General features: G+C 43.8%; 1 protein-coding gene across 1 annotated transcript; it reads right to left on the reverse strand.

Moving 5' to 3' along the window:
* Nucleotides 1-4: 4 nt before the first annotated feature.
* pcsk7 (proprotein convertase subtilisin/kexin type 7) lies at nucleotides 5-21091 on the reverse strand. Its single transcript, XM_029119176.2, has 16 exons — nucleotides 20969-21091; nucleotides 18629-19090; nucleotides 16056-16190; nucleotides 15415-15580; nucleotides 14298-14388; nucleotides 13906-13960; nucleotides 12192-12330; nucleotides 11944-12044; nucleotides 11067-11234; nucleotides 10408-10512; nucleotides 7207-7309; nucleotides 3467-3623; nucleotides 1997-2091; nucleotides 1768-1861; nucleotides 1491-1608; nucleotides 5-1394 (listed from the first exon to the last, which is right to left on the reverse strand). The coding sequence occupies exons 2-16, from the start codon at nucleotides 19040-19042 to the stop codon at nucleotides 1155-1157; spliced, it is 2181 nt and encodes a 726-aa protein (XP_028975009.2). The 5' UTR covers nucleotides 19043-19090; nucleotides 20969-21091; the 3' UTR covers nucleotides 5-1154.
* Nucleotides 21092-22241: the final 1150 nt, after the last annotated feature.

The following is a 22241-nucleotide window of genomic DNA, read 5'->3' on the forward strand; positions in this document are numbered from 1 at the left end:
TTAATCACGACTTCATAAACAGTCTTTATTGGTTTTCACTCAGTCAAACTGTGACTTGCACAGCAAAACACAGGCTTCCCCTTGACAACCAGTAAATAAAAATATAATCTCTTTAATATGTTTCCATTTATAGAAATCATTACTATATGATATATAGCTTTAAACCAAGCACACATTGTTTGTGTGTATATATTACAGCTGATAAGAAAGATGTCTACACATACACATTCAACCCCACAATAAAATCCCAAACCAAATTCAAGTACTGGAAAATGTGACAGTCTGGACAAAACAACATCCCAAAATGACCAGAGGTTTTTTAAAAACCATGTTTACAAAATCATCATCAATCATCAACTTAATAAAAAAATAAATAACTTCAACCATGAATCTGTATAGTACCCCATCAATCTCAAACATACACACACACCACGCATCCTGAAAATATAGAAAAAACATTCCAACCTTTTTGTTTCACGTTTGTTTCGTTTCCCTATCGTTGTGAGGACCAAAACATTTAACCCACAAATCACTAACATAGCCCAGTTATAACATAACCCTTAAGCTTGGAATAGCCTTTTTCACCATTGAGATTGTCCCCAGAAGGTAGGATTGTCAGTGTCTTACAATCTATTTGCTTTCGGTCCCCACAGTTAGTTATACCTGTACACACAGACGCACACACACAGACGCACGCTTTCCAAGAGATCTCCTCCACCTTCCCCTTGTGTCAGGGTTTCCAAAACCTTTCCTCAGGCACCAGAAACGTTTCAAATGTTTCGTTTGAACCCTGAAACCCGATCCAAGGAATCAAAGGCATGATGATTGGTTGACTAACTGAATCAGGTGTGCCACTCTAGGGGTGAAGCAGAACATGAAACACCAAGTGTTTGTTCAGTACACTGTTCAAACACACACTAACAGACCGGCGACACACACGCCCACCTGTAAACCATACCCCTAACTTCATTGCACTGCAAGGAGACTGAGGGTCCCGGGACGTTCAACCAAACACAAACACACTGATGAAAGGCCACGGGAGTGTTGAGCAGAAGCCTCACATCCATTCCAGGTTAGTGTGGCCACCACCGGGGGGCGCCAGGCCCAGGCAGAGGTGGGGGGAGGGCTGGAGAGGATGGGGCTGGTCTCTGGTGTTATGTGTCAGGGTCCGCAGTGATAAAGTGCATCTTGTCCTCTGAGTCTAGCAGTACCGTCTGCAACTCCATCTCTGAGCTGTCCTCCGTGGCCCCAGCGGGCCTCGTCCAGCCCCCCAGGGAGCCCTGCGTCCTCCTGCCCCGCCCACACAGCCCCCAGAGGTCCAGTTGGGCCATGGCCACCTCTAGCGTGTAGTACAGGGACCAGAACAGAGCGAAGCATCCCAGCAGCAGCAGGGACTACACCCACACATGGAGATAGAAAGTAGACATTTAAAGAATGAAGCAGGTTGCATTGTTTTTGTGTGTGTGTGTGCGCGTGTGTGCGTGTCCTACCTTGAGACTGTTGGAAGTGAATGGGCTGACCGTCTCTGGGGCGATATCCATGCCTGCAGGACAGGGCAGGGAGAAGCTGCTATCCAGATACTGCCCACCCATCGCCTCCTCCACCACTCTGTCAATCAAAACACACAGCCAACCACACGGTCACATACCCTGAGGCAGCACCAATGACAAAAAACTACTGTCCTTTTGAAAGAGAGGGTCAAAAATGTTCATTCTCCTCTTTAATGATTGTTTCTCCTCCAGTTTTAACTGTGGTGCACTTCCATACCTCTGTCTCTCCTGGATCTCCTGCGAGGACATGGAGGAGCCGTAGAGAGTGAGTTTCCAGTGCTTTAGGTAGCCAGGGGTCAACTCAGTCTCATCTGGAAGAGGAGAACAGAGGGTGAGAGGCATATAGGGTTTTATACAGACAACCAAACAGGGGGCCGGGGCAGACAACCAAACAGGGGGCCGGGGCAGACAACCAAACAGGGGGCCGGGGCAGACAGAAGCCTTACTGTGGTCAGAGAGCAGTAGCCTGTACTGGCCCATGGCCGTTTCCCCCCAGCAGCGGACGGTGGAGAAGGTCCAGTCGGAGTAGCCCGAGGCGTCCCTGGAAACAGAACAGGACAGAGACTATCAGAGGGGTGATGGAGGCCAGAGCGGTAACGTAGCATCCCGTCACAGTAATTACAGCAACAATCACATCGCAATTGAACATCACCGCAGATCGGCGGCATTCAAATGATCCAGCTAAAAACGGCCGGTGTACTGTGTTAGAACATGAACATGTTGCCAAGGTGAGACATGCCAGCAGACGGCAACAGACACGACGACAACTGAATGACACTCCTGGAATGTTATTACATATTTAGGTAACAGATGTGTTTTTCCATTCATCCCCTGATTCACAGTGTTTTGATGCTGGAATGTCTTCTAGTGTATAAATGTGCACAGGTTCCTTCCAGTGTATAACTGTAAGCGGGTTCCTTCCAGTGTATAACTGTAAGCGGGTTCCTTCCAGTGTATAACTGTAAGCGGGTTCCTTCCAGTGTATAACTGTGCATGGGTTCCTTCCAGTGTATAAATGTGCACAAGTTCCTTCCAGTGTATAAATGTGTACGGGTATATAAATGTGCACAAGTTCGTTCCAGTGTATAAATGTGTACGGGTATATAAATGTGCACAAGTTCGTTCCAGTGTATAAATGTGTACGGGTATAGAAATGTGCACAAGTTCCTTCTAGTGTATAAATGTGTACGGGTATAGAAATGTGCACAAGTTCCTTCTAGTGTATAAATGTGTACGGGTATAGAAATGTGCACAAGTTCCTTCTAGTGTATAAATGTGTACGGGTATAGAAATGTGCACAAGTTCCTTCTAGTGTATAAATGTGCACGGGTATAGAAATGTGCACAAGTTCCTTCTAGTGTATAAATGTGTACGGGTATAGAAATGTGCACAAGTTCCTTCTAGTGTATAAATGTGTACGGGTATAGAAATGTGCACAAGTTCCTTCTAGTGTATAAATGTGTACGGGTATAGAAATGTGCACAAGTTCCTTCTAGTGTATAAATGTGTACGGGTATAGAAATGTGCACAAGTTCCTTCTAGTGTATAAATGTGTACGGGTATAGAAATGTGCACAAGTTCCTTCTAGTGTATAAATGTGTACGGGTATCCAACAGTGTTAGACAGCCCTCTCAATGCCGCATGACTGAAGTCACGACAGAAAGACCTGGGCCTGAGATCATAGGCTACTGAATCAATAGGGATAATAGGATAATGTCATTCATCACACCGATTAGTGTTCAGGTACTGTAGGTCTTCATGTACCAGTAAAGATACACTGTTGGCAAGTATCATGGTAGATTTCCATAGCGATAGGACACAGTCTACTTCCCCCAAATGGCAACAAAATAAAGGTCCAACATGTACATATTGTTGTTTATATTTGCATGCATGCGTGTGTGTGTGTGTAATCTCACGTGTCCAGAGGCCGCCGCGCCCCGATGAGAGACGACATGCCACTGGGGCAGAGCAGCACGATCTCCACGTTGCCCCGGCGAGGATGGACCATCGTCAAGGTGACGGACACGTGTTCCAAGGTCTGCATCCCAGACTGTCTGAGGTCAGCTTCAGTGACTGGAGGGGCGGAGACAGTCCTAATTCATGACCATGTTATTTAACGGGTCCCAGACCCACCAGGTGGACTCCAGTCAGGATTAACCCTATTTTCAAGCCCTGTTAGGGGGAACGTGGCAGCTATGACATAACTGCCCATCTTCATATGTACCGTCTTTGTGAGTCAGGCATATTGTGAACAGGTGGGGATTTGTTACAATAACAACCATTTTGATTGGTTATTGTTTGCTCCCTGGGTTCCTGACACGCAGCGCTAGCCCCACCCACAGGCTTAAAAGTTGGACCTGGTTTCAGTGATGCCCACTTTTGGTACAGGCAGGAACTTTGTCTTTACCTATGTCACCAGCTTATCTGCTGGGATCGGACACGATGACAGCTAGCGAGTATGAGATAACAGAGGTTATTTACAATGATTGCATTTCACTACCTTCACTAAAACCACAGTGAAGGTTCAGCCTGAAAACACTGGGTTCTCAAAACCTCTCAATACCCTCAGGCATGTATGCAGCGGTCCAGTTGAGTTGTCTCTCTCTCAGCAGACCCCCCCCCCCCTATTGTTTTCCATTTAAAAACTGGATCCGAGTCGATCACGGAAACCAGACCCATGTCACCGTGGCCCGGGCTGAGGCAGCCAGGGCGTGTGCTGGAACTCCCTGGCATTTCCTACAGCCCCTGTGTGCTAATGAGCTCCAACGCTCCATTACCATATAGGGAGAAAGCCTCCCCCAAGGGCCAGGCCTGGAGGAGGAGCCAGGGAGGAACACAGCTCCACAACGGGATAGAATAGGTAGACCGGATGGGGGGGGGGGGGGGTCAAATATACACTGTGATGGGGGAACACGTGGGGTTAGGCTTAGTATTGCAATATGTTTGGATAATATTATATAGACTTGTTGAACCGATTTGAGAACAAATGACTGTGTCTGCTACAAACCTACAGGGACATTTTGTTTTATGTCAGCATGAAAGTGAGCCAGAATTCTTTTAGATGGTTCTGTAATTCTGTTTTTTTATCCATTTTCCCAGCGAAACGTGAAGGATTCCTGGCATTCCTCAGAGACCCTCCCACACAGACGGGGACGGAGCACTGAGGACAACCTCACCTCTTCATTCACATAAAAAAAGGGCATGTTTAGAAAAACATTGAGTCTAAATTTCCTCCATATTTAGTAAAAGGTGATAAAATGAAACATTAAATATAAAACCTGCTCTTCCATTAATGTTTATTTGGCATTGGCTGAAGTTACCTGTAGTTTGCAACGACGGTTTGAATAAAACTAATCCAAGGATTACCGTTTCTCCTGGCTCAGAACACTACATTCATAATAAGGAACCATGGAACACCACGGAATATTGAACTAATCCTTTGACTTATAAATACAGGTTTTAGTTAAAAATAGGTACATTCATGCTACAGCTCAGAAAATATAAAATACTGTATTTTTCTCCAACATCCAAATTGTGTAAAAGCCAAAACAATACAATGGCAATCAGTCTCACACAACCATTTGTCTTTCTTGCCTTGTGGAAACTCCAACCTAACCATGTTTTTCTATTCCTTAGCCCCATACCTAATGCCAAACCCTAACTGGTAATATCCAAATCTAAAAGTAAACCCAATTCTAAAAATTCTAAACCCAATTATACATTTCATCCTGAAGCGAACCCCTTAGCTGGAAATCAACATTTAGGCAACAGTGTTTCAGATTTTACTATCGGGTCTCCACATGTACAAATAGACATGGATCACACACGGCCCCACCCACCCGCTCACAAGCCCCCTCACTCACACTCTTTACTATAAAAGTGTGAGGACAGGCAATTGAGTGCCATTCAGAATAAGTATTGACCCAAACCTAAACTAAGCCCTTTACCCTAACTCCAAAACTCCAAACCTAAACCATGCCCTTTACCGTAACTCCAAACCTAAACCATGCCCTTTACCCTTACCCAACAAAATCCAAACCTAAACCATGCCCTTTACTCTAACCCCAAACTCCAAACCTAACCTATTATTCCTAACCTTAACCCTCACAGGGACAGTAAAAAAACGCACAAACATACACAGGAAGATGAATAATATTTCAGGCCACATCCCAAATAGCCCCTCAGGGTCCTGGTGTAAAGTAGTGCACTATATAAGGAAAATTATGCATTAGGGACTCCCTCTTCAGAGGGTTTCAGACAAGCCCCCCCCCCCAAAGTTACATTCCTCTCCTGACATTTACTTCAAACACCTTAGACATTTAAAACTTTTAACACTCAACAACTGTTTTCATTCCAATACCAACAGGCCTTAATCTGACATTGGGGACTGAGCACTGCAGCTCATGTGAAAACCGAACTCTTTTCATTTCACATAAAAAGGAAATTATACTCCTACTGAACGGCGGACTACAGCTGCCGGCCAGGCCAAAACACATAGCAACAGCTGACAAAAAACAGCCTAGTGACTGAGTCGATTAAACAAAACAACATGCTTTATGGACTGTTGAGAACAGTCCAGGCTGGCTTTAAGCTCAACATTTAATTAAAAGGAAATAACCAAAGTCGATTTAGATCTAGAATTCCACTGATTGAAAACGCACGTTTCACACACACCAAAACATATAGCCTTTTTCCAACAACTCTTTTCGGCATAGATCCTTCTCTGTGTTGATGAACATGTCTTCTACACAAGGCAGATGAGGGCCTCCTGCAGGCAGAACAGTGATGTTCTCATAGATAAGCATCAACGACAACATTGTCGCTTATTTCCAAATTATTTTGGAATATAATTAGATTTTAAGGTTTATTTCAATATCCTGTTAATGTCTGTGCTCAGTGCAACTTCTTTGCTTCGTTTTGAATCATGCTCGTTGAATATGACAATTCCTGGTCCCCAGTACTGTCCAGGGTGGATTGGTAAATGTCGGAGTGGGCCGCCTTGTCTTGGTGTGCTCTAGTGACTCCCTGTGGTAGTTCAGGCACCTGCAAGAGCCACCACAGCGGTTGGCGGAGCAACACGCTCTCCTCCCATCGTGCATACACGGACAATGACTGCCGGTTTGAGTCAACTGCGTTATAAAATGTGGAACGGCTTGGCGAAATGCCTATTGCAGGACGTCTCTATCTTCGACAAGCTAAACCCTGGTTGTTTTAATAAGGTAAGGCCATTCATTCAAATTAGATGTAAGAAAGGTGGGGTAAGATGGTACACATACAGAAATATTATTATTATTATTATTATTCAATGACTGTATGGTAGGATTTGGTTTCCTAGATGCGCCTGCTGAGAAAGATATATAGAGGACGACAATGAAACTGACCAAGAGAGCTAAAGATACTTAGAGAAAGAAAGAGATCCAGAGTAAAAGAGAGACAGAGAAAAAGAGTGAGCGAGAGAGACAGAGAGCAGCACTGTACACTGAATAGTTCCATATTCTAGTCAGTGTACAGTGACAGAGACCAAAGAACTTTTCCTAATAAGGGCAGACTGAGAACTCCCTGTTGGGAGGGTCCCTCTCTTCACAACTGAAAGCAATATTATGACCTGCTTGATCATCTCTCACAAACACAGACACACAATACAAGCACTACCAACCGTTCCAGGTGAGGTTGAGTTGCTTCTTATAGGCTGGGATAAGCTCCTCCTCCTTTAGAACTGGGCTCTGATAGGACACCAAGAACGGCACCATCTCCCACACCTAATAAACACAGATGTTACAAGAAAGTGACTTTCCACACACACAATCATTTCAAATTAACAGGATTTGGAATATTAGTGGAAACAAAATCCATGTGACACTATGCTATCACTCTCAAACTCGATCTCCTGTATTTCATAGGACAATCTTTGGTTCAGTTCCTGTGTTTCAGAGTTTCCCCTGTATTTAGTCAGCAGCAGCAAGCAACCAATCCCAAAAATATGATGTATACAAAAAGTGTAAATCCATAACAAATTTTTAGTAAATATTTAACGAATAATTAACAAATCTCATAAACATATTTAATTCACAATAGAATATAGATAACATATTGAATGTTGAAAATGAGACATTTTGTAATGTCATGCCAAATATTGGCTCATTTTGGATTTCATGAGAGCTACACATTCCAAAAAAGTTGGGACAGGTAGCAATAAGAGGCCGGAAAAGTTAAATGTACAGATAAGGAACAGCTGGAGGACCAATTTGCAACTTATTATGTCAATTGGCAACATGATTGGGTATAAAAAGAGCCTCTCAGAGTGGCAGTGTCTCTCAGAAGTAAAGATGGGCAGAGGATCACCAATTCCCCGAATGCTGCGGCGAAAAATTGTGGAGCAATATCAGAAAGGAAAAATTGCAAAGAGTTTGAAGTTATCATCATCTACAATGCATAATATCATCCAAAGATTCAGAGAATCTGGAACAATCTCAGTGCGTAAGGGTCAAGGCCGGAAAACCATACTGGATGCCCGTGATCTTCGGGCCCTCAGACGGCACTGCATCACATACAGGAATGATACTGTAATGGAAATCACAACATGGGCTCAGGAATACTTCCAGAAAACATTGTCGGTGAACACAATCCACCGTGCCATTCGCCGTTGCCGGCTAAAACTCTATAGGTCAAAAAAGAAGCCGTATCTAAACAGGATCCAGAAGCGCAGGCGTTTTCTCTGGGTCAAGGACCATTTAAAATGGACTGTGGCAAAGTGGAAGTGTTCTGTGGTCAGACAAATCAAAATTTGAAGTTCATTTTGGAAAACTGGGACGCCATGTCATCCGGACTAAAGAGGACAAGGACAACCCAAGTTGTTATCAGCGCTCTGTTCAGAAGCCTGCATCTCTGATGGTATGGGGTTGCATGAGTGCGTGTGGCATGGGCAGCCTACACATCTGGAAAGGCACCATCAATGCTGACAGTTATATCCAAGTTCTAGAACAAAATATGCTCCCATCCAGATGTCGTCTCTTTCAGGGAAGACCTTGAATTTTACAACATGACAATGCCAGACCACATACTGCATCAATTACAATGTCATGGCTGCATAGAAGAATGATCCGGGTACTGAAATGGCCAGCCTGCAGTCCAGATCTTTCACCCATAGAAAACATTTGGCGCACCAGGAAGAGGAATGTGCGACAAAGAAGACCTAAGACAGTTGAGCAACTAGAAGCCTGTATTTGACAAGAATGGGACAACATTCCTATTCATAAACTTGAGCAACTTGTCTCCTCAGTCCCCAGACGTTTGCAGTCTGTTATAAAAAGAAGAGGGGATGACACACAGTGGTAAACATGGCCTTGTCCCAACTTTTTTGAGATGTGTTGATGCCTTGAAATTTAAAATCAACTTAATTTTCCCTTAAAGTGATACATTTTCTCAGTTTAAACATTTCATATGTCATCTATGTTGTATAAATTTGAAACTTCCACATCATTGCATTATGTTTTTATTCACAATTGTACAGTGTCCTAACTTTTTGGAATCGGGTTTGTACAAAAGATAAGCAATATTTTTAAACACTAACAACTGGTAAACGTTAAGGACTACTCTTTTGTTGTTTTTCTCTAAATCGAAATTAAAAACTGTTTAGAGAAGAGTACAAGACTCTAGGAGGGTAACTACTGTATTTAAATATCTGCTAATGAAATAGAACAATGCAATTCCGAAATATATTCTATAAATGTTAACTAAAAAGCTCTTGTTTGATAGGAAGGTAGTTGGGTGAGCTCTTGTTTGACTGGAGGGTCGTTAGTTTGGCTTGGTGTGAATGTGCCACTGAGACATTAGAAAGAAGTGGTTGACATGACGAGGTGAAGGTGAGACATTAGAAAGGAGTGGTTGACATGACGAGGTGAAGGTGAGACATTAGAAAGGAGTGGTTGACATGACGAGGTGAAGGTGAGACATTAGAAAGGAGTGGTTGACATGACGAGGTGAAGGTGAGACATTAGAAAGGAGTGGTTGACATGACGAGGTGAAGGTGAGACATTAGAAAGGAGTGGTTGACATGACGAGGAGAAGCGGAGACATTAGAAAGGAGTGGTTGACATGACGAGGTGAAGGTGAGACATTAGAAAGGAGTGGTTGACATGACGAGGTGAAGGTGAGACATTAGAAAGGAGTGGTTGACATGACGAGGTGAAGGTGAGACATTAGAAAGGAGTGATTGACATGACGAGGTGAAGGTGAGACATTAGAAAGGAGTGGTTGACATGACGAGGAGAAGCGGAGACATTAGAAAGGAGTGGTTGACATGACGAGGTGAAGGTTAGACACTAGAAAGGAGTGGTTGACATGACGAGGTGAAGGTGAGACACTAGAAAGGAGTGGTTGACATGACGAGGTGAAGGTGAGACATTAGAAAGGAGTGGTTGACATGACGAGGTGAAGCGGAGACATTAGAAAGGAGTGGTTGACATGACGAGGTGAAGGTGAGACATTACAAAGGAGTGGTTGACATGACGAGGTGAAGGTGAGACATTACAAAGGAGTGGTTGACATGACGAGGTGAAGGTGAGACATTACAAAGGAGTGGTTGACATGACGAGGTGAAGGTGAGACATTACAAAGGAGTGGTTGACATGACGAGGTGAAGCGGAGACATTAGAAAGGAGTGGTTGACATGACGAGGTGAAGGTGAGACATTACAAAGGAGTGGTTGACATGACGAGGTGAAGGTGAGACATTACAAAGGAGTGGTTGACATGACGAGGTGAAGCGGAGACATTAGAAAGGAGTGGTTGACATGACGAGGTGAAGGTGAGACATTAGAAAGGAGTGGTTGACATGACGAGGTGAAGCGGAGAGGTACCTTGGCAGCGTTGACCAGCCTCCAGGCATTGAGCAAGCCGAAGCCATGTTGATGACTGTGGTGGAAGCCTGCTCCATTAACGCTCCAATCCCCTCCCACATCATACTACAGACAAAGGGAGCAGGAATTAACTACAAAGCTTACGGTACACATGCTTGACAGGGTGTAGGTGACAGAGTCACTACAACACATGTTCACGTTGCAGGTGGTGACGTCACCGTGTACCTGTGTGGCGGTGTAGATGGTGACATCATCGTGTACCTGTGTGTTTATGGTGTAGGTGTTAACGTAACGTGTACCTGTGTGGCGGTGTAGGTGGTGATGTCACTGTGTACCTGTGTGGCGGTGAAGGTGGTGATGTCACTGTGTACCTGTGTGGCGGTGTAAGTGGTGATGTCACCGTGTACCTGTGTGGCGGTGTAAGTGGTGATGTCACCGTGTACCTGTGTGGCGGTGTAGGTGGTGATGTCACCGTGTACCTGTGTGGCGGTGTAGGTGATGATGTCACCGTGTACCTGTGTGGCGGTGTAGGTGATGATGTCACTGTGTACCTGTGTGGCAGTGTAGGTGATGATGTCACCGTGTACCTGTGTGGCGGTGTAGGTGATGATGTCACCGTGTACCTGTGTGGCGGTGTAGGTGATGATGTCACCGTGTACCTGTGTGGCGGTGTAGGTGATGATGTGCTGGACATCCCTCCAGGTGAGACAAGGCCGGACCTGCAGCATCAGGGCCACCATGCCGGCCGCCAGCGGTGCAGCCGCAGATGTTCCTGTGTGTCCTTCGGTACAGCCAGTACCCTGCTGCAAAGACCAGTCTGACGTGACCTACACACACAGTCAATGGGTTTAGACAACAGTAATACACATCTCACAAAGACTCAGTGACAGGGAGCTGTGCGACAATAGCATATTTGTCATATTGCAGCCAGGCACCAGGAGTGTAGCACAACAGTGTAGGAGAACGGAAAGAGATCATTATCAAACATACAATATTAGACAGAAACTACTTCCAGTAAACGAATACTGGGGTTAATGGAGTTAAAAGGTTTTCATCAGAGAGGCATGGTAGAGTCTAGCCATAAAACCACTTGGCTCGGGGTTCTGTGGTGGACTTGGCATTCTGGGATGCCGGCTGTGGGTTTAGGGGTTTTGTCCCGGGGCTCACGTCACCCAACCAAACCCTGTCACCAAGGCGATGGCAACAAACAGAGCTGTACTCCCCAGTTCTCCTTCACATCCTACCATCACCCCCTGTCTCTCCCCAAACCTGTCCCCTAGGCCCTGGCCCAGGCCCTCCCCAAACCTGTCCCCTAGGCCTTGGCCCAGTCCCTCCCCAAACCTGTCCCCTAAACCCTGGCTTACTCCATCCCAAAACCTGTCCCCTAGGCCCAGGCTCAGCCCCTCCCAAACCCTGTCCCCTAGGCCTTGGCCCAGTCCCTCCCCAAACCTGTCCCCTATACCCTGGCTCAGCCCTCCCCCTAGGCCGTGGCTCAGTCCCCCAATTGGATATGTGTTTCTGGCAGGGCAGACTCACAATGCTGCGCTGTGGTCTCCCCCCGCTGCTGAATGTGACGGCCAGCATGGATGCACACTCCTCAGCATAGAAAGGCATATTCCCTTTTTCATCCACAGCCCCTATGCACACAGACACACACACAATTAGAAAAACTGAACACACAAGCAGACAGAGAGGGAATAGCAGAACAGAAACAATCAAAACACAGAAAAAGACAGACAGCTGAGACCAACAAAAGAGACAGACAGTGCTAGTTCTCCTTTTACCGATCGTGACAGTGTAGATGGAGTTAGCATAACCGTCGTAGTTGCAATTGTCGTTGTACTGGCCCCCGTTGCCACTGGCGACAACAAAGATACTGCCAAAGCCCCTTCTGCCAGCGATCACGCCATGCTGCAGCGCCGCCTGCAGGACAAACATTTGGTTAGTCAGGCTTTAGTACCTGGACACCCCCTAAGAGCATGACTCCTCTCTAGGTTTCTTCCAAAGTTCCTACCTTTGAGGTGTTTTTCCTAGCCACTGGGTATTAACATATTATTGCTTTCTCTTTAAGGGTTTTGGTTGGGTCTCTGTAAAAGTCCTTTGTTAAAACTGCTGAAATAATAAACAGCTTCATAAAACGGATTTGATTGATTGATCTGATTATTAAGTCCTGCCAACCAGGGTAATATCAGACCTTGTCATATTGCAATATTATGTGTTGTACAATATTATGTATTGTATATTATGCATCGCCACAATCTTATGGTAATATAAAAGCAACAATAAACATGCCCTCCCCCATTAATAATCCACCATCCCTCTGGGTAAATCAGTGTCCTGTTTAGTAAAGGATCTGTATTCTACAACGGTACAGAATTCAAACATTTAGTCATAATTATGCATTTGGTGTCTGAGGTATTGGTGGGTTGATGTGCTTGTTAGAGCGCCACTGTGTGGTCGATAGGAATGTTTTGTGTACAGTGAGTCAGGACAGAGTTTGCAGAGTTGACCAAATCTTGCTACAATGTCCTCGGCTGACTTATATGCATGTCTGTGCCATGCCTGTGTGAATGTTCACTTGGGAAGAACTGCTATTTTAGGCACTGTTTCAACCTTGCGCCAGATGATAACAGTTGAAAGCTTTTATCAAAAACCTGAGATCTTGTTATAGTGCTAGAATCTGGCCAATCTGTGGCCTTCAGATGCCTAAACTCTAAAGACATTATGCCAAACTCAGCCAAAACCAGCCTGTGTCTGACATATGGTGCATGACCTGGGCACTTAGGCACTCACAGTAATTATTAAGGGGGACAATTACAGGATACAATCTGAAACTAAATTGTTTTTTTTAAGTGTGTTGCGGGAAGCAGGTATAATTAATTTATATTAGACCGTAAGGATTGGTTATGAGGTTTTGCCAGTTCTCATTATTTTCCAGAGTAACAGCCAAAACCATTCAGAGTGAGTCACACCTACTGTAGGCAATAAACATGACCAGTAAAAAACAGACACTGCCTTGAGTTAGCGTCAGTGTGTTTTTTTTTTTTTACCCTTTTTTTGTCTGATAACACACAGTATTAGTGCAACAAAATACTGACCTCTCCTGGTAAAAAAAAAGCATTCTCCCAAAGCTCAAAAATCTTTTGGCTAGTGCTGTATAATGTGTGTGAGGTTGTTTGCAGTGATGTACATTGTGTTAAAAGTGGGTTGCGTGTTGTGATGTATATTGTGTGTTGGAAGTGGGTTGGGTGTAGTAATATTGTGTTAGAAGTGGGTCGTGATGTACATTGTATTAGAAGTGTGTTGTGTGTAGAGATCAATATTGTGTTAGAAGCAGGTTGTGTGTAGTGTTGTATACTGTGTTAGAAGCAAGTTGTGTAGAGAACGGTTTTTGAACCAGGTTGTGTGGAATGATGTATATTATGTGTTAGAAGTTGGTTGTGTGTAATGAAGTGTTTGAGGAGTGGGTTGTGTGTAGGACAACACATACACACTAACCTTGCCCAGGGGGTGTGGTCCATCGACAGTGTGTCCATCATCATCAGGACCCCAACTGAGGAGAAGGAAATGGAAGACAACAAAGAGCATTTAGACCCATGGTCACTGAAGCCTTCCCTCTTCCAGGGCCACAGTTTAGTAGAGGGAGGAAAACAATTGTCAAAAAATAATAATTCACCGATCCCCAGGTAACCATGTATTTAGAGAATGGTTAAACAGGGTTAAAGGTTTCAATCCCACAGTGGACCGGCATTAACAAAAATGCATGACAATTTAAATACTATAATTCGCAGTGGATAAGAACCTAAATAACTAAAACACAAATGCAATCCCTTGCCCCTCGATGATTCCACAGGTTTTCAGTCAGGCGAGGCTGAGGTGAAACGTTATACCTGCAGCTGTAGACATCATTGATCTGGTAGTGCTTGTTGAAGGCCACCGCCTCCATGCTGTCGGTAAGGGGTCCGTCCAGGACCCGGATACCTGAAAATACAGGGAATGTGAAGGGAAACAGTCACCCACATGACTAGGGTCAGGAGAGTTTCCTCAGCATCTGACCAGAGGGAGTTTATTGCCGGCTGACACGCGTGAACAGATGTCTAATGGTGAGAATCAATCGAGGTCAATTTAGGATGATGGGATTTGTGAGTAGCAGTGGTTCTTGGGGGGTTTCGTAACTGAACATTTGGGCAAAGGTGGAACTTGAAATAGACAGTGAAATGTCGGAGATATTACTTCTGGGTAGGGCGAGACCAGACCAAGATAGTGTTTGTTTTTCGCCAAAAATTGCATGTTTTACACATCACCTGCAAACTCAGTGGAAGGCTGTTCTGTTCACATATTAACCTTGGGATGGTGCTTTTATGTCAACCTGGATGCCTTCTTTTTCTCTCATTATTATAAATGGCCAGTAAGTTGATAAACTCCAGTTGATTCCAGTCTGCTGACTGCTTGTTTTGCAGTCATGTATTAGTCAAGATGCCAGACTGGGAAGGTCCTATGGAACACAAATGTTGCACTAAACCCAAGGAGGGATGGAATGGCATTTATTATCTTATCCCTCTCTAAAATCGGATTAAAAGAAAGAAAACACTAAAACGAGAAATGCCAAGGCATTCTGTACTTTCTACAAATAGACCTAGTCTGTCTCTAAAAATGCACTTGCTGAAATGCATTGGATTTACTTCCATAACTAATCAAAAACCTGTGGTCGGCCGGAATTCTATTGTCCCATGTGGTTAGCAATATGTTTGGATCATCCATCCGCAAAAGAATTCCAGTATGAAAGTGGAATTAATCCAGAACCACGAGGATCTGAAATACATGTTACCCCCTACATCTGGTGATGATGTTCTATATTGTGTCCCTAGAAATGACAATCCCTGCAAATCTCTGAGTCCTGCCATTTTCTGCTACAAAGTTTCTTGCTGTATTACATGCAGGATATATTGGGGCGAAATACACCCCCCTCCCCGGACGCAGCCATTCTTTTACCGAAAGACTACGCACCTGCCACTTTACTTCCGTAGGCCACACCCACAGCGCAAAAACTGTTGTTGGAAACGGCGGCGATCTCTCCGGCGCAGCGGGTGCCGTGGTGATTGTCACTGTGTACATCTGGGTGGGGCATAGGGTCTGGGTCGTTGGAGTTCAAGTCATAACTGCCCTCTGGACTCTATAAAGAGAACACTACAGCATTTCAAATTGGAGCGAGAAAATAATGTGAACTTGGAAAATAATACTAATGACGATAACAACAATAAAGGAATTACAGTGGTAAGGCTGTTTCTCGACCGTTGCGTCATTTCTGACAATTTTATACAAACTAATTTTACTTTTTCATGAATTATTTGGGGAGCAAATTGATTCAAAATTCGTTAATTGGCAAAAGAAATAAGAATGGGTTGTCAGTGCATGTAACGAATATAGGACCAGGTACTAAACTTATTAAATAAACTATTGAGCTGACTCGTCTAGACAAGCGGTTCACATGTTTTCAAACAAAGCACATTCACTGCTGGTTTAAGACATTCAAAGGTATTAGAAAGGACCTTAGATGTGCTCCCATTCTACGTCAGATGTCCTCAGAAATAAGGAACTTTCCAAACCCATCATGGCAGCAGACGGCCACCGACCAGCGTAACACTCACATAGTTTGGCTGGATGTCCTCCAGGGTGTGCTGAACACCGTCGTCCACCACCACCACGGTCACGCCGGCTCCGGTGATGTTGCGCTCCCACACGCCAGTCACATTGATGTCCATGCCCTTGTTTTTATCATTGTGCTGTGGGGGAGAAAGAGGGATGAAGACAGGAGGAGAGGATTTAGGGGACGGATAAAAGCTGAGTGGCAAGTGTTGCAGTGATGATGATACTGTTTGCGAATGGAAAGGAATTCTGAGATAATTGAAATCTTAAATGCCTGATTGTAGATATTCAGAATGTCTCGCTCGACATATTCAGAATGTTAGAAGAATGCATAGGCATTCAACTGCCTAGGACCTAACATGTTGTCGGGTAACAGAGTGTGATTGAAATTGATTTCAATGTGCTTTTCTTTTGGACTGACCTACACAATATGTTCTATAACATCAGTCAAAATAAAATCCCAAGACATTTTACAAGCTAAACAGTCTCACAGAGGGTGAATTTATTTTAAAATGCCTTTATTTAACAAGACAACTTAAGTATTTTTTTTAAAGCTGGCCTTAACATAAAAAACACATATGACAAAACATACCTTATATTTAAAATATATAAATATATTACTGACAAATCTGTGGTTGTGTCCCTGAGCAAGGCAGTTAATCCTAATGGCTCCCAGGTTGTTGCTGAAAATGAGAAGGGTTTATAGAAAAGAGCTCTAGTCTGGACCATTGCTTCCTTATTCTTGAAAATAGATTTCCTGTGAATCAAGTGATGGTGTTTTTTCCTGTTCAGAGAGACGAGTCATCCTGATGTCATATTTAGAGTTTCTGACCACTAGATCCTGCCGTTTCTGCTAAACCAGCTCACTTTCATGCAGCGAGACGTTGCTGATTACAAATCCCATAGTTATTCAGAATGGGAATGGGGTAGCCTCAGAATGAACCTATCAAGGGGATAATTGTCAACAGCTGAAGTTCGGCGCTACCGAGGTGCAGGCTCAGCTTTTTTTAACTTCATCTGACTGGATAAGAGTAACAAGAAATCGTTATTTATGCAGGAATTAGGGGCAGAAGGGTAGTCTAATGGTTACGAGCGTTGGGCCAATAAACAAAAGGTCGCTGTTTCTAATCCCCAAGCCCTGTGGTTCTGTACATGAGACAGTTAACACTAATTTCTCCCAGGTTTGTGGCTGTTAATAAGAATCTGTTCTTAGCATACTTAGCGGGTAAAAATACAGGAAAAAAAAGAGTTTACGTATTTTACATATACATCTATTTTTTTTCCTTTCCAAAAAAGAAGGAAGGTTTTGAGCGAGGAACAGAAGGGTTAAAATAAAAATATATAAGGAATCAATTCACAGGAAAACCTTTGCACAGACAGAACTCTGTGAAAGCCATGCAACCATAAGGCTTAACTTAATTTGATGGGATAAGAGGAATAATAAAACCTCTTACTGGAGGAGAAAACCTCCAACGTCTGATGGAAAAATCTAACTCAAAGTAACTTTCAGGAACACAATACTCTGTAAAAGACATGCAACCACAAGAACTCTCCCAGGAAATGCCAATTCCCATTGCTTTGCTTTACTCTCCAAAAGCATCACAGGTGCAAAAATAGCTTCCAGTGACACAGATTCGGCTGTTATGTTTCCCTTGGTCCTCAGGAAACCCACAGAGGAGCATAGTGGTGAATGTACTAGCATTTCATATCCTTAGTTTGCTGCTATGAAATTGAACAGTGGACTGGAATCGCAGATGCTGTAGACCAGGGGTACTCAACTCTCACTCTTTGAGGTCTGGAGCCTGCTGGCTCTCTGTTCTGTCAATATTGACATGGCTAGAATGATAACCGGCAGTAACCCCCAAGGCCTGGAGTTGAGAACCAGTGCTTTTGAGATAGTATTAAGTTAGTAATTTGTTTAGACCAGATCTTCATCAGCTCCAATTTAGGCGGCATTAAGTAAAATGCTCAGCTCTATAAAAAAAATATATATATTATTAGTATTGTGACGAAACATGCGAGTAGATCTCAAAATTAAGATGGCACTGCTGAAGCATGTAAATAATATCACGGAAACACAATTGACATTATTTTATCATCATGCTGACAAATTTACATTAGATGGCAATCCTGTCATTAGCGAACATGAGCAAAGTTAGTAAATATCAGCAATATTGGTTTATAAAACTGAGGGTGTAAAACAAAGCAATATGTAGCCATCATAGCTCATAGAAAACAATGGCATAGAACAGCAAGGTCAAAATGCTAAGTATCATATGGTGACATAATTTCATGCATCTCTCCAAAATGTTCACTGTGGTAAGATTCCCCTTTAAACTCCAACTGAGGGACTCCGCAGTTCGGACGTAAGCTCCACTCTCAGAGTCAACCAATCACATAACTTCTGCCTTCAGGCAGATCCGCCACCAGGACATGACTCATGAGAGGATAAAGGCTAACTATCATCCTTACAGGTGTGGATTCCGTTCCAAGCCAGCGTGTGCAATAACTAAATCTAAAAGGTAATTACAAAGAAGCAGCTCTTAGGGCCAAAGTAAACTGATCAGGTTCTCACCAGGTGCCACTGTTTGGGGTATCTGGGGTCGTTGAAGGCCAAGCCCCTCTTGGAGCGGCTGAGGACCTGCTCCTGGGAGTGCCAGAGCACGTAGGGGTGGGTTGCCAGGAGGTGCCCCACCCTGCCATTGTCCTCAGGCCCTGCACAAAGAAGGTAGTGACCCTCCAGGTGCCCTATCTGCCCCTTGTTCTCCAGGCCAGACACCTCAGCTACCCGGCTGGCCAGCTGGTGCAGGTCGCACCCCTCGGCCTCCAGCAGCTCTGGGTCTGTGTGAAGCTGGACGGCCCACGACTTGCCCGGCCCACACGAGAGGGGATGAGGCACAGGAGGGGAGTGTGGGTGGGCGTTGTGAACGGCCAGGAGCAGCGCGGGGGTCAGGCCCAGGAAGAGCAGGTACAAGGGAGGTGGACACATGGCAGAACAGGAGCAACAGGAGGTCTGCTCCACATTAGTTCCCGCAACCTGGGGAGACAGAGAGCAGACAGAACGGTCAGATAGAGAGAGGGTCAAATTGAAGACAGAACAGTCAGATGGAGAGAGGGTCAAACCGAAGACAGAACGGTCAGATGGAGAGAGGGTCAAACTGAAGACAGAACGGTCAGATGGAGAGAGGGTCAAACTGAAGAGAGAACGGTCAGATGGAGAGAGGGTCAAACCGAAGACAGAACGGTCAGATGGAGAGAGGGTCAAACCGAAGACAGAACGGTCAGATGGAGAGAGGGTCAAACTGAAGACAGAACGGTCAGATGGAGAGAGGGTCAAACTGAAGAGAGAACGGTCAGATGGAGAGAGGGTCAAACTGAAGAGAGAACGGTCAGATGGAGAGAGGGTCAAACTGAAGACAGAACGGTCAGATGGAGAGAGGGCCAAACTGAACACAGAATGGTCAGGAGCAGTAGAAAGGGTCAAACTGAACACAGAATGGTCAGGGGGGTTGGTGAAAGGGTAAAACTGAACACAGAATGGTCAGGGGGGTTGGTGAAATGGAAAAGTGCAAAACTAAACACAGAATGGTCAGGAGAAGTAGAGAGGGTAAAACTGAACACAGAACAGTTGGCTTCAGGATTCAGACAATAGACAACTGTATTGATATAATGGTATGATATAAATACACTTTATGTACAGGCGTGTGTGTTTGTATGAGGTGTGTGTATATAGTCGGTATTTATGGTTCATGGATCATATGTACTGATTACTAGTTGATGTACAATCTTCAACTAGAGAGGGCAATGGCTCCAATGCTGTATGGTATTTGAAAGGAAGTATTCTGAGTTTATGACAATAGCCAAGTTCTCAAAAACAGCTCCAAAAAAGTGAAATGATGTCATACCCGTATTATACTGTCTAGTATAATAACTCTTTCAGCCAACCAGCATTTAGGAATCAAACCACCCTGTTTATAAGAGACTGAGTACCACATGTATGTCATCAAATCACCTTTTACAGCGCTAATTGCAGTTGTAACCGGTTTATAATAGCAATTCGGAATCTTGGGGTTTGGTAGTATACTGGTAATATATGTTGGTAATCTCCGCAAATGCCTAAGAATATCACTTAGCTTTGGTATATTGGCCATATACTAGACCCCTTCGTGCCTTACCGCGTAAGTAGATCATGCGTACGACCAAAACAAATGTTTACTGTTGTAATTGCGTTTATAACAGGCGTACATAGCAAAGAGGCATCTCGGGAGTTTATAGGGCCTGTTCTTAAGCCAGACGCAAGGCAGAATTCCGGGATACATCCCTTTGGTATGTTGGAAATATACGTCAAATATATACATACATAAAAATAACGAGTGAACAATTTGAGGTCCTTACATACTTATAAAAAAAACGACAGTATTTCAAGGTGCATAGTTAATACGTATATCTAATTTAACTTATGTAAAACTACGTAAAAGTTACAAATGTATAACTGCGAGGACGAGCTTCGCTTGGTAAGCCCACATTGATGAAGCAAGTTAATTGAACCCGTATTATTTGCATTCATCGTTTCATTTCTACCTAGCTAATAAAAAATATATAAAAAATAAACAGCGAAAAACACAATGATATATAGCTTTTGGATAAAGGCAACTAGTTATGTAGCTAGCTATACAGCTCAAGTTGTTATTCTAAAAATGACAGCATGGCTAGTGTTACTTCAGACAAGCGGGTGTTGTGGTCTGAGTTAGCTAGCTAGGTAATAACGTCAGTCAGCTAACGTAGGCTAGCTAGTTAGCCAGTGACAGTAAGAACCCAAAACGGTACGTTTACCTGTATGTTCGACTAACAAGTCCTCAGTACACAAATAAGTTACTAGTTATATAGTCATGGTGTGGCTACGTTTCATACTCACATATATTATCTTTCCATCGACGTCTTTAGTTTTTTGTTCTGTTTTTTTAAAGCACGGCAATTTATTTAACGACAGTTAGCTAGCCAGTTGTCAGAGAGTCCAGGAACTGAGGTATCGGGCTGGAAGACCTGCCCCCATAAGAATGGGCCACTCTAGTGAGCCAGAGGGGTTGCCCCAAATCAAAGGATCTCATTGGCTACTTTCAATAGAATTCCGCAACGGCGGCCCTTTCTTGTCCCTCCCGGGTCGCTCAGCACTGGACTCTACTGACCGTGTATTGTATTTCTTTAGGAACAGAAATTCTTGAACTGGTCCAGCAAACCAGTATTCACATGGACAGCGACGTTAGGTCCAGACAAGGTGTATGGTCAGGGAATGGGAACAATTTCATGTCACAAATTCAGTTTTATTAGGTACTTTACTTTATTTGTAGTCTGTGGTCAGTGTCAGTTGCAGCTGACAGATATACATTGCATATTTATTTACAGCAAGTCAAGGAATGTATAGTCAGTCCCTCGTTGAGAGATTTTAATATTGTGTGTCAATTTACATTAAATCACAAAACTATTTATATCCAAGCGCACCGTGGGGAATATGCTTTTTACTTTCCGGGGAGTTCTGAGCATGGTGAAGCTATTTTGAGGATTCTATGATCCCTGATCATGTGGGAATGCGTGAGTGTGTGTGTGTGTGTGTGTGTATGTGTGCACGCCTGCAAATGTGTCCGTGCTTGTCTTTTTGCATATACATACTGTACTAGTCATTTAGCAGACCCTCTTATTCAGAGTGACTGTGTGGATCAGTGCATTCACTAGCAACAGGAGCAATATAAAAGTGTTCTCTGATATTTACCATATTAAATACATAATATGATATTTTTAATGCACGCATATGTAACATGGCTTCAACAAAAAATGCATCAGATATTTTAGTGCTAATTTTACTCTTGCTTGAAAAGTTCACACAGTTTGCACTTATGTTTTGCATTCCTTAGCTGGTACTGTTGAAGAGATATCCAACAAATAAAATATATTTGGGTCCATTTTACATCAACTTATTTGTACATATGATCCATAAATCATACACACCACATATATACACACCTCATACAAACACACACACACACACACACACCTATCCATGAATTATATTTATATCATGCCCTCATATCCATACTGTTGTCTACTGTCTGAATCCAGGGGGCCATTTCAACCCAGCTTGTTGGTATATCCACCATCCACGGATCCAAAGCAAGTGGCCGTAGCTTTTTCAC

This window comes from Esox lucius, chromosome 1 (genome assembly GCF_011004845.1).
Source record: "Esox lucius isolate fEsoLuc1 chromosome 1, fEsoLuc1.pri, whole genome shotgun sequence".
Lineage (NCBI taxonomy): Eukaryota > Metazoa > Chordata > Actinopteri > Esociformes > Esocidae > Esox > Esox lucius.